Consider the following 19390-nt stretch of genomic DNA (forward strand, 5'->3'; position numbering starts at 1 on the left):
TGATCCGGGACACCTGGGTTCGACTCTGGCTCACCTAAGGCATATAAGCCTGCATTGTCAAAAAAAAATATTACAATTTAAATTAATTTTTTTGACGAAATGCGAAAAATTTAATAACTAACCGAAACCCAGCTGAGACAAACCCTCGAACTGTCAATTATAACCTAATTAAGAAACACAAAACGAGCTAAACATATAGCCGCTTTGTTTTCAGATCGCTTAACAAATAGAATATTTAAATTCATTGAACCAAAAAAGTATTACAATCAAATCTCGAACAATCCAACCTACATCAATTGTGAACATAGTAGCATCACAATCGACCTTCACATAAGCAACAGCATCTGTAGCCCAATGTTCAGAATTCAGTTACATCTACTAATATTCGATAAAAAATGACCCCAAAACATAAACAATATTATGTCGTGAAAGCCGAAAGGTGAACTCTTGCGATATTTAACACCGTGCCATATTTGATACAAGACATACGGATCACAAAAAATATCATACAACAACTTTTTGAAAACGTTACCGAAACTTATAACACGACACACAGAAATATCAAAACAAATACAAACATTCCAAAAAGATGGGATAAAACTGATAAATATAAGTGAAGATGAAAGAGCGAAGATGATTAATCAAGAGAGAAGATGAAAAATGAAGAGTGGAGAAGTGGCGGCTAGGATCGGCTAAGATCTTGGAGGTCGTCATTATATTGAAACTAGTGAAAAAACCCGCGCTTCGCGGCGGCGTGATAAATTATGATATGAATCAGTATTATAATAGCATAAAAATTATTTTGAGCCATCTTCCCGTTAAACATATCACAAATAAAAAATATTATAATTAGTATGAAAATTTGTTGAAGTGGTCATCCTGTCAAACACAATACTAATAATAAAATTAGTTCGAACCCTACTCCCATCAAAAACAATATTAATTCATAATTATTATTTTTAGAATGAAATTAAATATCTTAATTTAGATCAAAATTAGTTTGAGCCGCTCTCTTGTCAAACACAAAACCAATAACAAAACATTATAATTTAGATATTAGTTTGAGCCGCCTTACTGTCAAACACAATACTAATAATAACTATTCTAATTATGATAAAATTAAAGATTATAATTGGATAAAAAGTATTTTGAACTGTGGTCCTGTCTTAACAAAAATATATATTATAAAATAAATAAATAATTATTTTAGCCACTTTTCCGTCAAACATAATACTAATAAAAAATTTATTATTATTTAGATAAAAATTAGTTTGTGCCGCCTCCCATGCCCGTCAAACACAATACTAATCGAGAATCATTTACGTTATCATAAAATAAATATATGATTCCTATTTTATTTGTTAATTATTTTTATTTTATGATTCCTATTTATTAATTTAAAATTATTATTCTTTTATGGTTCTAATTTTTTGCTATTAGTTTTTTAATGATTATTATCTTTACAATCGTTTATTTTTTATTCGAAATTTAAGAAAATTATAAAACTAAATTGGAAATAAAAATTGTACGTATTACCTTACAAATCTTAAATATAAATTGTATTTTATCTATGATTATTATTTTAAATAAATATAATCCTATTCCTTTTGGCAATCTTAAATAAGAAAAAAATTGCATTGCCTTTAGAATTCGGAAAAAAAAAAGGATTATATTAATTTTTGGAATCTTTCAACTTGATTTTTTAAATTATAATTATAATTGGATAAACATTATTTTGAACTGTGGTACCGTTTTAACAAAAAAATATCATAACATTGAAAAAAAATATTAGCCACTTTTAGGTCAAATATAATACTAATAGAAAATTTATTATTGTTTAGATAAAAATTGGTTTGGGCCGCCTCCCGTGCCCGTCAAACAAAATACTAATCAAGAATCATTTACATTTTTATAAAATCAATATATGATTCCTATTCTATATATCCTATTTTTGTTAATTATTTTTATTTTATGATTCCTATTTATTACTTAAAAATTATTATTCTTTTGTGGTTCTAATTTTTTTGCTATTAGTTTTTTTTAATGATTATTATCTTTACAATCTTTATTTTCTATACGAAATTTTTTTTAAAAAATTATAAGACTAAATTGAAAATAAAATTTGTACGTATTACCTTACAAATTTTAAATATAAATTGTATTTTATCTATGTTTGTTAGTTTAAATAAATATAATCCTACTATTTTTAGGATTCTTAAATAAAAAAAGAATTGTATTATTTTTACAATCCAAAAAGAAAAGAATTGTATCACTTTTAGAATTCTTAACCTGATTTTTTGAATTATAACTATATTTTCTCTCCGAAATTCAAGAAAAATCAGAAGACTGAATCGAGCAATTCTAGAGACGCCCGCATCCTCCTTTATATATATATATTGATTGATGATGTTTTACCCCGACACATCTTTTTGGAGACATAATTTTAGAAAAATATGTTATTATATTTGATAAATTAGTGTAGGTCTGGCAGTGATGTTAAAATATGTTATGTTGAAAAAATTGTCTATAAGAAAGGAGTTCTTGTTGTAATTTTATAATGATAGTTTGGTAGTACTTTTTTTGATATTTATATATTTTAAGTTATAATATAAAATAATAACGAATTTGATGAGGTTTAATAATGAGATTTAAAAAACTTTCTCTAAAAATGAAAAGCGGCTTTTTCAAAAAAAATGAGATTATGTTTTTCTAAATACAATTTTAAGCTAAAAGTTGTTTTTAAATTTAACATACAATTTTTCACATATTTTTAAGTAAGAAAATATTTTTGTTGTTGCAACAGTAATATCAAATAGACGTAAATACACATTAAGTCTTGTTTTTTGCATGTATTTTTTTAAAGAATTTTTTAAAAGATGTGTCATTAAAACATGTTTAAATTAGAGATGATGACGATTTCGTTTGTTCTCTTAAAATCCCAATCCGACCCGTGCATTTTGAATATTCAAATCGCAACCAATAGTCAAGAGGTTTAACACACATGGCATAGTTGTAAATAATTTACATGTAATACATATATAATTTTATTTAATAACTATTATTATATTTATATATGTTTTTTTTTGAAATAAATATTTATATATGTTATTATATTGTGATGTTGTGCTATTTGAATTGCACTAGTAATATATTAAACCGTAATCCGCACTGCACGATTCGTGACAATCGGTTTGTGCGGTACCAGTTTTGTTATCATTGAATATTGGGATATTTTTAATAGTGACAAATTGAAAAATAAAAAAAAATCCATTAACTTGGTAATACTATGACAATTGAATGTAAGTGATATATATCCTATAATAAATTAAATTATTTTTCGATGAAAATGATATTATAATAAAAAAAAAATAGAATAAGACGTCCAACAAAAAAATAACAACCAATATCGTATTCGTACCTGATAATATATCACGAGTAAAATAACTCGGGAAATTGCTAACTTTAAGGATAAAGTTGAAAAATGCTCGACAAAAAATATTTGTATATGTACACATCTCGCACTCCTAACATCACTGTAAAGCTAGAGTAGAAATTAGAAATAGACCCCATCTTGTGCTTACATGTAGGTGTCAATGTGTTAGTGGTTAGATTAACGGAGGCTCGCCGATTATTAATTGGATGGGACCATTTAGTAAGTATGGTCATTTACTCATTTCTTCAGCTTTCCTTGCTGCTTCTCAACTCTCCCAGTTTCCATGCTGCTTCTGATTCAGATCGAAATATCGAATGCAACCACTAAATGAGTATATGCTGCACGTACAAAAGAACTGACATACATTGGTTGTGTTTGTTTGCAAGGAGCAAACGGTACTTCTTGCTTCTGCTTTTCTTGACCCTTTGTGTAAAGAAGTGGAAATATTTTTAAAAAGTTGAGAAGGCTAGTTCTTCTCTCACAGTTTTTTTTCCAAACACTTTATTAACTTATTTAATTCTCACTTCTACTCCATTTCTGAAGTCACTTATTTTGAACTTCTTTCTTTCTAGTAGATATTACCCTGAAAGCCCACTTTGGCCGCAACATTTAGTCATTTATAATGGTCATATATGGCCTCATTCATTTTGTAATTTTTTTATACTTATATAATATTTTATATTAATTTTGGATTAAATGCTTAATAAAAATTCAGTATTCATTATTCATGAAAATAATTCACTTATTTTTTTGAAAAATACATATATATATATAACTATTTCAGAAATATGTGATTATAAAAAAAATAATTATAGAAAAATTACTAATCCGTGACTTAAACATCACTTGATTGATGATTGATTATTACTCCCTCCTTCCCAGTTTAATTGTCCACTTTGCACAAATCACACAAATTAAGAAGTATTAAATGTGATATATTGTTATCATTGTCATGCATTGGTTATACAAATATACTACTAAGTTTTCATTCATTTTGGTTAAAAGTCAACATAGTTTGCATTGTAAATAATGAAAATTGTGTGAACTAGTAAATGTTAACATTGAAATTTGTTATAATTTGTATTGGACAAAGAAAATGGACAAATAATATGAAAAATTTTTTCTTGACAAAGTGGACTATTAATATGGGAAGGAGGGAGTAGGTTCTTGTCAGTTGTCATTTGTCACGGACAAAGTCACGGCCTTTAGTTTTTCCACTTACTTGACAAGGATTTCTGAACAGAAAGGATCTGGGCCGAAAAGAAAACTTAGCCCATCTGAGCAGGGCGAGTAGCGGGCTTTAGTGTTTGGGCTATTACCAGAGACCGCTACAAAGTCCAAGCTGTCAACGGAAGCGTTGACTAAAGAAAAGTAAAGTTTTTTTTCTTTCTTTTTTGTGACGGCCTGACGGCAAAGGAAAGTTATAACAGAAACAAACCTACAATTGGAATCAACAATTTTGTTCAAAACACCGTGCATAAAATTCCGAAAATAAAATATTCTCTCCGCCAGACTATATTAGTCTCTGAACTATATTCACATATTTTTAAAAATTTTGATCTCACTATAATCGAATACCTCAAGATTTTAATATATTTTCAAAAATTCAAGTTGAATATTCTCGGATTTCATAAATAAAAAATTATTTAAAATTTTAATTAAATACATTCTTTTGGATTGGAAAAATGAAACTATAATACGAGATATTTGGTCTACTCTCAAATACAATAACCTCTATTTGAATTGAAGAAGAAGGGATCGGAGGCTTTGATGATTTATATCTAAAAGAACGAATTAAACAAACTAAATGAGAAAGGTTAAGAGGGATTATTGAAGAAAACGAAACAACAAAATAAATTAAAAAAATCGAGATTTTCCACTGGAAAACAGACGAAAGCCCCGTCGATTATACAAAAGTAGGAGGTGTATGTTTAAGGAAAACCTCCTAATTTTTAGAGAGTGGCAGAACAAACACATATGATAATTTAAAAATTGATAATTTAAAAAAAGTATTGTTTTTTTGATCTACATACACAAATTATTTTAAATATTATAATTTTAATAAACCAATTATTTAATTGAATTTTTTTTTTTTGACGGATTATTTAATTGAAATTGAACTATGTTTAGCCAAGCTATAATAAACATTTAACCAACGATTCAGCTGTGTTTTTAAAGATTAGTTTAAAACTAGTTGAGAAGCCGCGCGTTGCAGCGGTCTATAAAAATTATATTAATGATTTAAAAGTAATATTTGTAGAATAAAATCAATTTGCGGCGACTTATAAAAATTATATTAATGATTCAAAATTAATACTTGTAGAATAAAATAAATTTTATATACTTTCAAAAAAAAATTATATTATAAACATCTTGATGCAATATCAATATTAATATTTAAAATTGCAAAATTGGACTATAATTCATGAGTGAAAAAATGATAATAAATTTCTACATGTAATTAACGATTTAAAGCATGACGAATCTTAATTTTAATTGTGTTTGTTTTTTGAAAAGTAATCATGTTCTTGACTAACATTGTCATTAACTTTTCCAAACACTACTTCTTAGACATATACACCACTCCCTGCATATAAAAAGCATAAGGCTCTTTAACAGAACTGATTGATGACATATAGTCATATACATCGATCGCCAAATAAAAACAGACAATAACCTTGCAAACAACAACAAATACGTCCGACGATCAAAACAAATATTATAAAAGAATAACCAACAAACATATATCACTGTGATCAGGGCATGCATTCGGTTAACCGAAACCGAAAACAAAATTTATTTCGGTTAATCGAAACCGAAAACAAAATTTATTTCGGTTAACCGAAACCGAAATTCCATGAAAAACTCTACCGAATACCGAAGCGAATTAATTTTGGATTTGTCACTAAACCGAAATTTAAATTTCGGTTAATACAAACCGAAATTATTAACCGAAATTTTCAGAAAACCTCTGCAAAGTGAAAACTATGAAAATAATTTGAAATAAACATCACTACATCAAGCATTAAGACAATTTGTTACTTAAAAATTACAACTGCGAGTTTCCAGTGAGTCACTTTAAGACAATAGTTAAAAATAGAGTATATTGCACTTTGTAACCCCATACTTTGGCTCATTAGCAAATCAGACCCCATACTTTGAAACGTGGCAATTTGTAACCCTAAGTTTCATTTAGCTTTCGGTTTGTAACTCTCTGGTTAGTTTTTAACAGCTACTTTACCCCCGTGACCCCTCAAAATTTATGTATTATATTTTGAAATAATTTCTAAACACACACAACGATGTAAAAATATATATAAAATAATTTTTAAGATATGTATTTATTTTAAAATTTCAAAATAAGTTACATCGTTTATGTAAAAATAAATAAATTTTCAGATCCTAAATCTAAATACATATTTTAAAAGTTATTTTAAATTGTTTTACATCGTTTTGTGTGTTTAGAATTAATTTCAAAATATAATACATAAATTTTGAAGGGTCACATGGGGTAAAGTCGCTGTTAGAAACTAATATACACACTGTTACCTCTCAAACAGTTAAAGTTAATGGCTGTTTTTAACGGAGGGTTATAAACCGAAAATTAAATGAAACTTAGGGTTACAAACTGGCACGTTTCAAAGTGTGGGGTCTGATTTGCTAATGAGTCAAAGTCTGAGGTTACAATGTACAATATACTCTTAAAAATATTTAAGTTCACAATCCAAGTTAATAAAAAAAAAGTCGTTCATCCAGAAGCTAGTAGTCAGTCCTATGTTCATGCACCTAATATCTTCATTTGATAATGTCACCTGCACCTGCACCTGGTATTTTTTTTATAAAGTAAATAAAACTTCGGTTAACCGTTCGGTTATCGGTTAACCGCAGTTAAAAACCCGAATAACCGAAAAATAAAAATTTGGCTACCGAAAACCGAACCGAAATATAAATTTCGATTAACCGAACCAAAATTATTTTGTTTATTCGGTTCGGTTTTCGGTTAACCGAACCGAATGTACACCTCTAAGTCTCTAACTATGATATTGAGAGAGAGTGTAGGTTGTGTTTAGATGATCCAAAACCCTACCACCTATAGGGGTATTTATAGGTGCAGAGAGACTTGTGTGTTACTATTTTCCATAATTAAATAATCCTTAAATAATCTAAAATAGAATCAGATTATAAAATTTGCAAGCTACTATATTCCATAAATAATCTGAAACGGAATCAGATTAATACTTTCAATTTATTATATTCCATAAATAATCTGAAACAGAATCAGATTAATTTATGCCAAGATATATACCATATTAATTAATCTGAAACAATTTTTTTTTTGATTTTTGATATCTTTCATCCAAAAATTCCAGAAAATTAGAAAAATAGAACGGAGCTATCTGAGAGGCGCCACCTACACGCCCCTCGCTTCTCCTTTATATAAGTATATTGATTACTTCATCCATTTTTAATATGTACGACATTGATTTTTGACGCATTTTTTTTAGTGTTTTGATTGTATAGTATATATTATTACATGTAATTACTTTTTTTCTAAATTTAAATTTTGATCACTACTTCTATTCAGAAATTTTATTTCAATAATAATTATCTTAATTACATAGTCAAAACACTGTAATTACATATCAGAAAAATAAAAAAAAAATTATATATTGAGAAACAAATGGAATATAATTTACAAATAAATTGAAGGAATATATTTTATGAATTAAGATGAATTGAAAAAACATTTCTAATTAATGATGGACAAGTCAAACTTTATTCAAACTCGGATTAAATCTGATTCGACGAATATGTCCCGTTTATTATCAACAGGCCCAGACATTATTTTTAATCTATTTAGAAATTGAGATCAACTTAGTTTTGAGAATATTAGAACTCAAGTTTTATAACGAAAAAAAATATTGAAACTCAATTTAATTTAGATAAAATTCGACTTAAATACTATTTCCGTCCGTAATCCTAATAAATTCCTTCAGTGGTGACCTAATCCAGTTAGAGCATCTCCAACCATAGAGTATCCTTAGCTAAAATGTGAGTTGACATACCATAATTAAAAATTATAGCCAACATCGTCAAAAAAGTACACTTCAACCACGCCCACCTGTTGTCTATAATTTTAGCCAACCTCCTATGGATGGCTAAATTTGTCGAACCTCTACAGGTCTGTAAGAAAATCTGTAGCAAGATTGCACATCATTTATTACCATATTGAACTGATATATTCTATTTTAACAATTTGAAATATTAATAACATACTACTTTTAAATTATAGCCAACCAAGATAGCCAATACCATTGAAGCAAAATGTGTTACAGGTTCAGCAAATTTTACATAAAATCTTACAGGTCCAATTTAGCCAACGATTATAGCCAACGCCGTTGGAGATGCTCTTAGCCAACCAAATAAGTTGCCATAAATCTTATCGTACATCGATCATCCCAATGTTTCACAAGTCCGTCAGGCATCAATCAAGGTTAACGTGGTGAAATGCACTTATTCGTAAATCCAGCAACATTTTAGCTCATCTACTTTAAACAAACATATTTGTTACATTTCAAATCTAGCAATAGTATTCAATTTCAACACCCAACCGTTTTCTTTATTTATGTTCACAGTTGAGCAGCTCCACCCCATTAAGCTCCCTTAAAAACCCCATCTCGCAGATTCATTTTTCATGGCTTCTTGTCCTATGGATCAACTAAAGTCTCAACCTTTATGGGTTCTTGCTCTTCTAACTCTCAGTTCTTTGTACTTGCTCAAGTTCTTGTTTTCTATTCTCAGATGGGTCTATGTTAATTTCCTCAGGCCTGCAAAGAATCTCAAGAAATATGGTTCTTGGGCTTTGGTCACCGGACCCACTGATGGCATTGGTAAAGCTTTTGCCTTTCAATTGGCTAGAAAGGGTCTCAATCTAGTTCTTGTGGGTCGAAACCCTGAGAAGCTTAAGGATGTTTCGACTGCGATTCGAGCTAAGTTTGAGAGAATTGAGATTAAGACTGTGGTGGTGGATTTTTCTGGGGATTTGTCAGATGGGGTTAAGAGAATTGGGGAAGTGATTGAGGGTTTGGATGTTGGGGTTTTGATTAATAATGTGGGGATTTCGTATCCATATGCGAGGTTTTTTCATGAAGTGGATGAGAAGCTGTTGGCTGATTTGATTAAAATTAATGTTGAAGGGACTACTAAGGTTACTCAGGTAGTGTTGCCTGGAATGATTAAGAGGAAGAGGGGGGCAATTGTTAATATTGGTTCCGGTGCTGCTATTGTCATTCCTTCGGATCCTCTTTACTCAGTTTACGCAGCAGCCAAAGCGTAAGCATTTATATTTTTGTGGTTTATGTTTTTCTATATATGATTTGTGTGATCTGATTGTTTATTGTGTGTGCATATTTGTATGATCTGTTTGATTGAATGTTTAGTAGCTTAATTATATCTGATGAAGCTGGTTTTGAATCTTGTTTGACGTTTGATGTCATGTAAAAAGAGTTGAGGGATCAATATCTTGTGTAAGTCCCACAGATAGATCTGCATTAACTTGATTAGTTATAGTCTTTTGTGTGTATAGACTAGAGACTATACCATTGCATGATTACAATATTACTGTGAAGTTAGGTATAAAGAGATGAATAATATATTAAACTCAATATGTTTTGAACACCTTTATTAACAATTATTATTGGCTAATTAATGTATATAAGACATTAGATCTCATCCCAAGAACAAGTAATCAACTTAGATTGCACTGAGTGAAGCTGACTAAAATTGTACAAACCAGTTGAAGTTGCTTCTGTTGTACACTCTGAAAGTGGCCATACAGTCGTATACAGATTGAACTTCACAAGAATAAGCGAGGTCATTATTTTAGACAATCATTCCACATGGATACATCTTGTGCAGGTCTTCATTGAATATTGAGCTGATGCCAGTTTATCCTGGAAAAATTTAAATTATTATTTTGTGTGGTACTTTTTATGACCTTTTTGTAGAAGGACAAGTAAGAATAATGTGATGAGGTATACTACTTGTAGTTTGCATTTTGTTCTCATCTCATTTGTAGGTATTTTTTTACATACCAGATGGGGACCGCATGCTACTCAATGTCTAGCCTATACTGTAAAAAATTGGTCAAAGCTGATGTGTGCTTAATCTTTACCTAATCAATTATGAGGAAATTGTATGTGAAATTTAATTTAGAAGATAATATCACATAATATCAGGCTATTTATTGCTTGGTAGGATTTTATTATGAAGATTTCCGCATCATAACTAGCCCAACTTCGAAATATAAAGGGGTTTACCATAGATGATTGGACGACATGAGTATATTGCAACCTTAAATATGATTACACTTTGCTTCCCATTCTCTTCCTACAAGTGGTTAGAAAGTCCCTAACTATGACCTCATTGGTTCATTATCAGATATGTTGATCAGTTCTCAAGATGCCTCTATGTGGAGTACAAGAAGAGCGGTATTGATGTGCAATGTCAGGTATGTCCTTTGTTATCTAATTACATACTCACAAACATAACTCCGCCACTATTACTAAATATGGTGTTAATTTACTATCTAGGTTATATACATATAGGTCAGTTAGTTCATGCATGCCTTCAGATTGAGGATGCATTATTGCCCAATCGTACTTGCACACAATAAAACTGCTCTAGTGCACTCACACCCAATAAAACTGCATCAATGTGATTTTATATTAAACGAAAAACGATCTTTTTCTAGGTTCCCCTGTATGTGGCGACAAAAATGGCATCAATTAGAAGATCTTCTTTCTTTGTACCATCAACTGATGGATATGCCCGGGCTGCCATGCGATGGATTGGCTATGAACCACGATGTACACCTTACTGGCCACACTCTATCATGTGGGCTTTGGCAAACTCTTTGCCTGAGGCTGTTGTTGATGCTTGGCGTCTGAATTTCTGTCTTGCAATCCGTAAGAAGGGACAGTCTAAAGACTCAAGGAAGAAGGAATGAACAGCTCTATATCTATCTTCGGTTCAGAACTTTCCCTACAGCAGTTTCCAAAATTAATCCTGGATTTGTTACTGGGATGTACATTTTAAGACTGTTGTTTTGGCATGAGAAAATATTATGGTACTTGAACCTCTAGTATAAGTTTTCTTTGAGTTGCATAGGCATTCAAATTATGATATTTGTGGAACAGTGGACACATGTTGCCAGTGTTGTCATATTCTTTAATTTGAATTTAAATGACGAGCGCTTAGAGTTAGAGTTTCGCTTGCATGAAATGCAGATGTGCTTTTCAATTATTTCAGTAAAATTCCAGATCAGTACTAATGGAATGGCAAAATGTGCTTTTAAGCTTAATTATAAGTTTGACAAAGATGAACAGGAAAGGTAAAAGACATCTTGGCCTAATTTTATACTCCATATCATAAAAAGATCAACACTTATAATCTGTACAAATTGCCAACAGTATTCAAACAATATCAAGCACAACTATCTGTACGATTAAGTATCTTACAACTATTTAATGAAAAGAAAAGTGCTTCGAGAGTAAGGTCTTAATCGATTCTGCTTTCTTCACTCACTATTTTCTCTGTGCTTGTGATTGAACAGTTACATGTAATATCATACTTGGACATCTTTCTATACATGTCTCACCGGACATCTTTATCGACAGCAAGTTGAGTCTCTAAATCAGCGGCAGGCGCCTTGCGCCTGGAATATTTTAGGTTAAATATCTGACCAAATGTACTTTTTGACCTAGGTAGTGTTTCAGGATCAGCGTTGTGCCTGCTGCTATCAGTTTTCCTAGCATGATCACATTTTATAGTCTTGAGAGCACCATCAAATCGACGTTTATATGTTGGGAACCTTGATATGGACTTGCTTATCCCTTGAAGTCTGGATGAGAACAGTAAAGGAGATATAAGGATATTAAAGAAAAAGTTAGTTATATTATAGAACCGCCAAAAGAATCATTACTATACCTCATCGCTAATGCATTAAGTTCTGCTTTTTTTATCTCTGATTCAGGCGGGGATCCCATCGTGGAGATTTTCAACTTCTCCGGACTACCTATAAATAACGCTAATCTCCCCAAGTACTGCTCTTCGGTCTCAGATAGGTTCTGGGCTTTGATCTGATCCCTCATGACAAGCAGTGGATTTAAAAACCAATCGAAGAAGGTATCTGTTGGTCTGTTTGTGCTTGTTATTTCAGTATTGTCCGCTGCACCATTTTAAAAAATTTAAAGCTCTTGTCCTTGCAAGGGAAAAGCATAAAACCAAAAAATAAATAGATAATAGAGTTTGTCTTTGCTTACCTAGTAACAAACCAACAGCGTTGGCTTTTGCAGATCGCAGAAGGCACTGCAGGAGGCTGTAAGCCCCTAAACCATTACATATGGCCTTATTTTTGTTTATCTTCTCATCTTCAATGTCTTGCTTAGTTATTACTCCTTGAGAAAATATTATCTCTCCGTCGTGTTGGAGATCATTGATTATGCCATCAATTATCTGAAAAAAGTCAACCCACTTCATTTATATAGAGGCTTTAGTTGTGCAGATCTTTTCATTCTTAACGTAAACATGAAACGTAGCAGAATAACAAGGGATCAGTCACACTACAGAAGTCATTCAACATTGTTACGAGATACTTTAAAAGAGTTGAGAGTAGTACAAAATTTCACATACCTCCAAAGGCTTCAGTTCTATTAGAGGGGCCCTTATAGAACCTGAACGCATGGATCCTTTTCGAAAGGAGTGTACTGAAGAATTTGAACGAGAGGGGCTACGCTTTACTGCAGCGTTCTTTCGGTATTTTGGCCTGTGGTTTTATGACATTTTCATAAGAATACCATAAAAGAAGGAAAGTCGACCATACTAAAATAATAGGGTGAGAAGTCTTATCATACTTGGGAAAGCAAGAGCCTTCGGGCAAGTCAAGAACATCATTGCTGTATTCATCATATATAGACAGACTCGCGACAATATAGCAAAGTCCAAGCCATACAGAAGACTCCTGTAGTCCAAAACAGAAATCTAATAATTGTAACGATAACCTTCTAGAAAGTACTTATGCAGGATGCAACGAGAATGGATTTGAAAGTATTAAAGACCATCTTTGTTAATTGGCTGTTATGCAAACATATATTGCAGCACTGCATAATGTTGTGTATTAGAAAAAAGCCAATTTTAGGACTAGGAAGAAATAATTCCCAGTTTGTCTCAAATGCAAAAGTCTAACATTCTGTTTATAATTAAATATTTTTTATCAAAGCATAAATAGCATACGGTAAAATGCGTAATAATTTGTATCAAAATATTTGGTATTAAAATTCAGATTCTTTTTTCAAGAGTTTCTTTTGAGGGGTCTACTTTTACTACAGAGTCCAGACCAACCTTAACATGCAATCAAACTATTCAACTTTTTATTCAAATCTGTGAAGGTCCCCAAACAAATGCTTATAACACGTTCCGTGGTTTTGGATTTTGAAATTAAAATGAATGTCAGAGTTACCTTATACACAATAACTGCAGCATAAGCACCAATGAATACACTTGATAACATGGAAGCTAATAATGCCCCGCCAACAGCCAATGGCCAAAGTAATATAGCAAGACCTGCAAATGGTACACACATGGTTTCCAGGAAAGGACCTTCCCGTCCTATACAGTCTTGAAATAACCGACGCCACCCCTTAAAAAGCATGTATGGAAATTTACAAACGGCAACAAAGGTGATTATTAGAAAGTCCACAATTAGTCCCAGCGCTCCGACAATGATGGCTCCAGGAAGATAAAGCAATCTGCATGCGAAGTTTTGTCAAACACAGGGAGTGCACCTCCCAGAGAATATATAGGCAAGCATAAAGTGAAACTAAAGTTGAGTCCATGGCAATTGGCATACAACAATCTCAAAAGATAGTTCATGATTATTATTTCTATGAAATATTAAGAACAAAATGAGCTATTTCATTTTATAATTTGACTATTTTTCACATAGCAAACTGATTGTGTATCTTGGCTTGGAGGGGCTATAAATTGTAGGTATCTGAAATATAGAGACCAAAAGAATACACCTCATAATTGCTCGGAGCAGTTTTTATATTACTACTGCAGAAAAGATTTGAGGTATTTAGCAAAAAAAAAAAAAAAAAGATTTGAGGTTTCGACAAACTCTTTTAACTTGAAAGCTATAATATATCTAAAATGTACACCAAAATTGTGATATCATGACAAATTTTACAAGGCTATATTCTCTATCAATTTTATATGCTACCCCAGAAACGCTACTATAACTTCGAGCATATATTAATAGCTTGGCTAGAACAGCTACAACAGAAGCATGTTACATAAGTTTCCCCATGTACATTGCTTATGGGCAAGATCCTACAGAAGAGACTATAATCGCTTTACCTAATAAATGAAGAGCAGAAAAAATGGTACTCCTTTTTTAGTCTTTTATTAGGAGGAAATTCCTTATCAAATATAACAGCATAACATAAATGACCACCCTGGACCATGCTAACTGTCACAGCTAACCCTAAGAAAAAATTCCAGAACAGGACTCCTGGTATTGTAAAACCTTAGATTCTTACTGCACAAGATAAATATTTACTTGAGATGTATAAAACACTGTGTTTTTTAGATAAGAGATTCCTTAATCATCTTTCCAATGACCAATAGTATTAAAATAATAGCCGACCTGATTTCATAATATTTTTCCTCCTGAGGTCCTTGACGTTTTAGATCATCCATGTATGAAAAGTATGAATGATAGCATACATCCTTAAAATCCCTGATAATAGTGCAGCACCCTGTGATTGTGTCCCAAGTTCCATCCTATAATTTGATTAAAAGATTAGAAGGGCAACGGCAAACATAGAGTTGGTATCATAAATATAATAAAGCAAAGAGGTCAACTTACATATATACAATGGAAAAATTTATCAGTATTCCCCTCGCTAATAGCGTCAAAAGTAGCAAATATGGGTGAAAGAAGGCCATATGCTGCACCACCAATAATGCTTGAAAGTATGCCAACTGGTGGCCACAGAAGCAAGGGCACAATAATACATACACAGAGAACAAGCTTAAGAACGGGACCAAATTTCTTTGTCCTGCAATTGAATTTTTTTTTAAAAAAATGAAGAAAAGAAAGCATGTTGTCACATCAGGAAATATTTCGCCACCCAGTAAGAAATGCACCTCAAAATGCAAAGGTATGTCCAGAAACAGTGTACAGGCCAGAGACCCAAAATTATTGCAGAGTTCCCAAAAGTCATAAGAAGGCATATCAGCGGGCACAAGATGACACCTGAAGCAAAAAAATAAAATACAGAATCTATGTCATTCCAAGCACTTTGGCGGAAAGGAGTGCCTATTCTGAATTGTCAAGAAATGAAAATGTAATCCAGGTGGTTAGCTTCTCTATATTAAAAAAGGTTGCCAAACTAGTTTTAAGTCATTTTATAGTTCCTAATCCATGGCAATATATTATCCTACTAAACTGTTGTCACCCTCAACCTCCGCGTAAGTTGTTTTTATGATCTCTTGAAGTAGGACTATCGCATGTGATACCGCCAAAAAAAATATTGAAAGTTAAAAAAAGATTACGGGAACGCAAGTGCTGCAAAAGGCTGTTTGAATTACTAGATTAGAGGATATACAAATATGGAATATTGAATAAACAGTAAGTGCACATATGCTTTAAAGTGTGAGACTTAAGATGTCTAAACTACCATAATTGTTGATGAGTAGAATACGACATGTCCCCGTACCCGTGTCCAAAAATAGGACAGTGTCCCCGTGTCCCAATTTTCAAAGTTTCCAATTCCGACACTCAGATACGTGTCGTGTCCGACACTCCGTACCCGAGTCCGAGTAACATACGTGTGATTTGAACAACCAACTGCTCTCAAGCCTCAGCTGTGAACTATGGGGAGGTTCTCAGAAAAATCCAAAATTACAGGAATAGCAATTTCAATGACTCCGCGGTCTATGAATATGGTACGTAAGAGGATTGGTTTTAGGGCGAGCAGCGCAGCTTGTTGCTCACCTTCCATCTCCAATTCTCCATCACTCCATGACCATGTAATCATTCATTCATATTTCTTTAATACTTATCCATATAACCAATTATAGCCAAAAAAGAAAGAAAGAAAAGGATATCTAATATCTCTAGAGACTGAACACATAAAATTGAGTGGACAGTATGTAGAATCCTTAACAAAACATATCAAACAATAAAGAAAACAAGATGACGCACACATATTTGAATACAGCATGTAGCAAATAACAGAAAAAGAAATAAGAAGCCAAGAAACAAAAAAGCAGAGAAGTTGTTGCAACCTTTAAGGAGGCCAAGAAGAAGTAGTCCAATGAAGAAAGGCAAGAAACATATGAATCTCCACAGAGATGACCAAAATCCAGTTGGGGGCTCCATATCCTCTGCAGATCTGACCACAAGTCACAACCACTTGAAAGTTGAAACCCAACTCAGTTTAGCATCTGCACACACAAAAATATTCTAACACCACACTGCCTAATATATTTACTTTTATACCCCCAGAAACTTGTAATATAAAGAAAATTATCTGGGTCACATGGATTGACAACCATGAATCAGCTGTTGAATAACTGTAAGTGAATCTTCTTCTAGATATAATAGACTAGCTGTTGTGATACCAAAAAGCTGCTCTTTTTACTCATAATACCCTAGTACTGTATAAGTACTAAAAAAGATGAGTACTACAACCTGGCTGCTGTTTGTTTTCTTCTTCATTACCACCGCTTAGAACAAGTCACTGTATCATGTCTTAAGTTATAATTTAGGATAATTGACCAAAAAATTTGATCCAACAATGTCCTAGTGATGCGGACAACCTCCCCAAGCTCTATTTTTGAGACACATCTCACCTTGCTCTATTCAATATTTTATTATAAATTCTCATCACACTCTCTTTCTCTCTCTACTTTTATATTATGCTTAAATGATGAAAGAGAGTCTTTAATAATAAAATATTAAACATAGTGTGAGAATAAGGCACATTGTTGGAGTTCAAGTTAGTAATTATGTCCAAAATTACTAAGACATAATATTTTATATTATATTTGGAGCATGAAATAGGACACTCTTGAACTTGCTGTTAGTACCATTATTTCTTTGCTGGACGTCAGGATGGTCTAAAAATTTGTGATTTATTGGAAAAACAAAAAAAACTATTTTTCTTGATTAATTTTATAATAATTTTTTATTATTATATTTTAATTTACTAAAATCTTTTATGTATAAATAATTTTTAAATAAATTTTTGATAAATCATAAATTGGATAGATCAACCAAATAGTTTTGACTGCAATGTTTTTATTATCAGATATTTCAACAGAGTCGTGGAATGACAGACAAGGTTGATTGGAGGGGAATGTTTATAATTATAGAAGGAGTAAATATTAAGTTAAGGTACAACCACTAAACGTGTATATTTTTTTTAATAAAACTAAACGTGTAGTATATTAGTTTTCTCCTATATGACTTCATTATTGGTGGCAGTAGGTCCTCCAAAATATTTTTAAAATCATGCCCTGGGAATCACGGTGATGTCTGGACTTGCCGCTTCCTTTTGCCTGGGAGATCAAACTTTGTTGTTGTTAAAATGCGTGTCAATCAATGCAAAAAAAGGTAAAAAAATGAGAAGTACGGAGGTATAAATATTAGTAAAGTTTTTTAAAAAAAAGTGTCCACGGGAGATTTTGGAGTTCAAGTATATTTTGTGATTAAAATATAAAATTTATAATTTTACTATCATTCTATTGAAATATATTTTAATCCTGAATACAAAATCTGTGGCTCTTAATATTTAGGGACCAAAATCAAAGAAGTCTTTATCCAAATTCCAGGCCTGGACAACCAGAAGAAATATATATAAATAAGAAATATTCTGGACGCCATGTTATTGTTCTGTCATCTGATTTTTTGATTGGGCCTTAATCTGGGCCTTGTACCCATTTTGGTTCTTGATTTGAGGAATGAAGAGCTTGGCAGTGTGTATGCTTATTAATCAGGAAATGGAGCAAATACACTGTTTTTATAATCTTTTTGTAATTTTATTATTTTTAAAAATAATAATGAATATACCTCGCAATTTGATGCAATTTCAATATACTCGCCATGAAATATAATTTTTTTAATTTAATAAATAAGTATATTATAATAATAATATAAAAATTATTTGGAGTCCCACTTTTTTTGGAGTTCCCGGAGTCCCAATCCTGACCCTCCATTTCACTCTCATCTGACGGCTGTAACTTAATTAGAATCATATAAAATTTAAATAATTAACTACTTTATCTTTCCAAATTAAGCGCTCACTCATCTCTTCCACCATTGTAGCATCAGTTATTTTGTTGCTGAGTTTGTGGGAAGATATTATCCTGCCATTTGTTATGCAACCTTTTCAGTGGTGCGTTATCTATTTCTCTCTTTGTTCTGCAACGGCATTCTCCATCGGACACCCAATTCTGTACATCTTTTTTGTAAACTGCAGAACATAACTATGTCCTGCATAGTTTCATGTTCTTAATTTTGTTTTTTCCTCTGTTATTAATATTTGTAGAATACGTGTATAAACTGGGTTGGTGATTTGCAGATATTGTGCATGATATATGAGTTGCAGCATTCCCTGGAAAGATTCCGCATTGAATGTATAAATTATGAGTGTTTTAGTAATGCAAAGCCAAGTTGTGTATATCTTATTTGTAAATTGCAGAACATAGACCATAGTTATGTCCTGCATAGTTTAATGTTATATGCTTAGCATTGTGTTCTGTGTTAAATCTTATCTGTGTCTTGCATGCTATTTGGCATGATTTATGTAATATCTATGTTGTGCTGCATGATAAAATTTTAATGTGCGTATTTATGGTGCTGCAATACATGTAGCTATATAAATTATT

The 19390-nt window shown here is 31.7% G+C and overlaps 2 protein-coding genes across 2 annotated transcripts; one reads left to right on the forward strand and one right to left on the reverse strand.

Moving 5' to 3' along the window:
- The first annotated feature begins 8885 nt into the window (after positions 1 to 8885).
- LOC108227528 (very-long-chain 3-oxoacyl-CoA reductase 1) lies at positions 8886 to 11699 on the forward strand. The gene is made up of 3 exons (XM_064079090.1): positions 8886 to 9766; positions 10874 to 10943; positions 11187 to 11699. Exons 1-3 carry the CDS (start codon positions 9129 to 9131, stop codon positions 11439 to 11441), a joined length of 963 nt encoding a protein of 320 aa, XP_063935160.1. The 5' UTR covers positions 8886 to 9128; the 3' UTR covers positions 11442 to 11699.
- A 138-nt stretch (positions 11700 to 11837) lies between these two features.
- On the reverse strand, positions 11838 to 17245 carry LOC108227527 (uncharacterized membrane protein At3g27390). Its single transcript, XM_017402719.2, has 10 exons — positions 16787 to 17245; positions 15644 to 15752; positions 15363 to 15555; positions 15141 to 15277; positions 13953 to 14241; positions 13348 to 13454; positions 13127 to 13259; positions 12757 to 12949; positions 12422 to 12662; positions 11838 to 12335 (listed from the first exon to the last, which is right to left on the reverse strand). The coding sequence occupies exons 1-10, from the start codon at positions 16878 to 16880 to the stop codon at positions 12089 to 12091; spliced, it is 1743 nt and encodes a 580-aa protein (XP_017258208.1). The 5' UTR covers positions 16881 to 17245; the 3' UTR covers positions 11838 to 12088.
- Between the last annotated feature and the right edge of the window lie 2145 nt (positions 17246 to 19390).

This window comes from Daucus carota, chromosome 6 (genome assembly GCF_001625215.2).
Source record: "Daucus carota subsp. sativus chromosome 6, DH1 v3.0, whole genome shotgun sequence".
NCBI classification, from domain to species: domain Eukaryota; kingdom Viridiplantae; phylum Streptophyta; class Magnoliopsida; order Apiales; family Apiaceae; genus Daucus; species Daucus carota.

Excerpts from the sequence above, each read along its gene's own strand:
- LOC108227528 (XM_064079090.1), top strand. The coding sequence starts at position 9,129 with ATGGCTTCTTGTCCTATGGATCAACTAAAGTCTCAACCTTTATGGGTT. Across the intron at positions 9,767-10,873 it reads GTTTACGCAGCAGCCAAAGC|ATATGTTGATCAGTTCTCAA; the intron begins GTAAGCATTTAT and ends GTTCATTATCAG. Across the intron at positions 10,944-11,186 it reads GTATTGATGTGCAATGTCAG|GTTCCCCTGTATGTGGCGAC; the intron begins GTATGTCCTTTG and ends ATCTTTTTCTAG.
- LOC108227527 (XM_017402719.2), bottom strand. The coding sequence starts at position 16,880 with ATGGAGCCCCCAACTGGATTTTGGTCATCTCTGTGGAGATTCATATGT. Across the intron at positions 15,753-16,786 it reads TCTTCTTGGCCTCCTTAAAG|GTGTCATCTTGTGCCCGCTG; the intron begins GTTGCAACAACT and ends TTTTTGCTTCAG. Across the intron at positions 12,336-12,421 it reads CTTAATGCATTAGCGATGAG|ACTTCAAGGGATAAGCAAGT; the intron begins GTATAGTAATGA and ends GTTCTCATCCAG.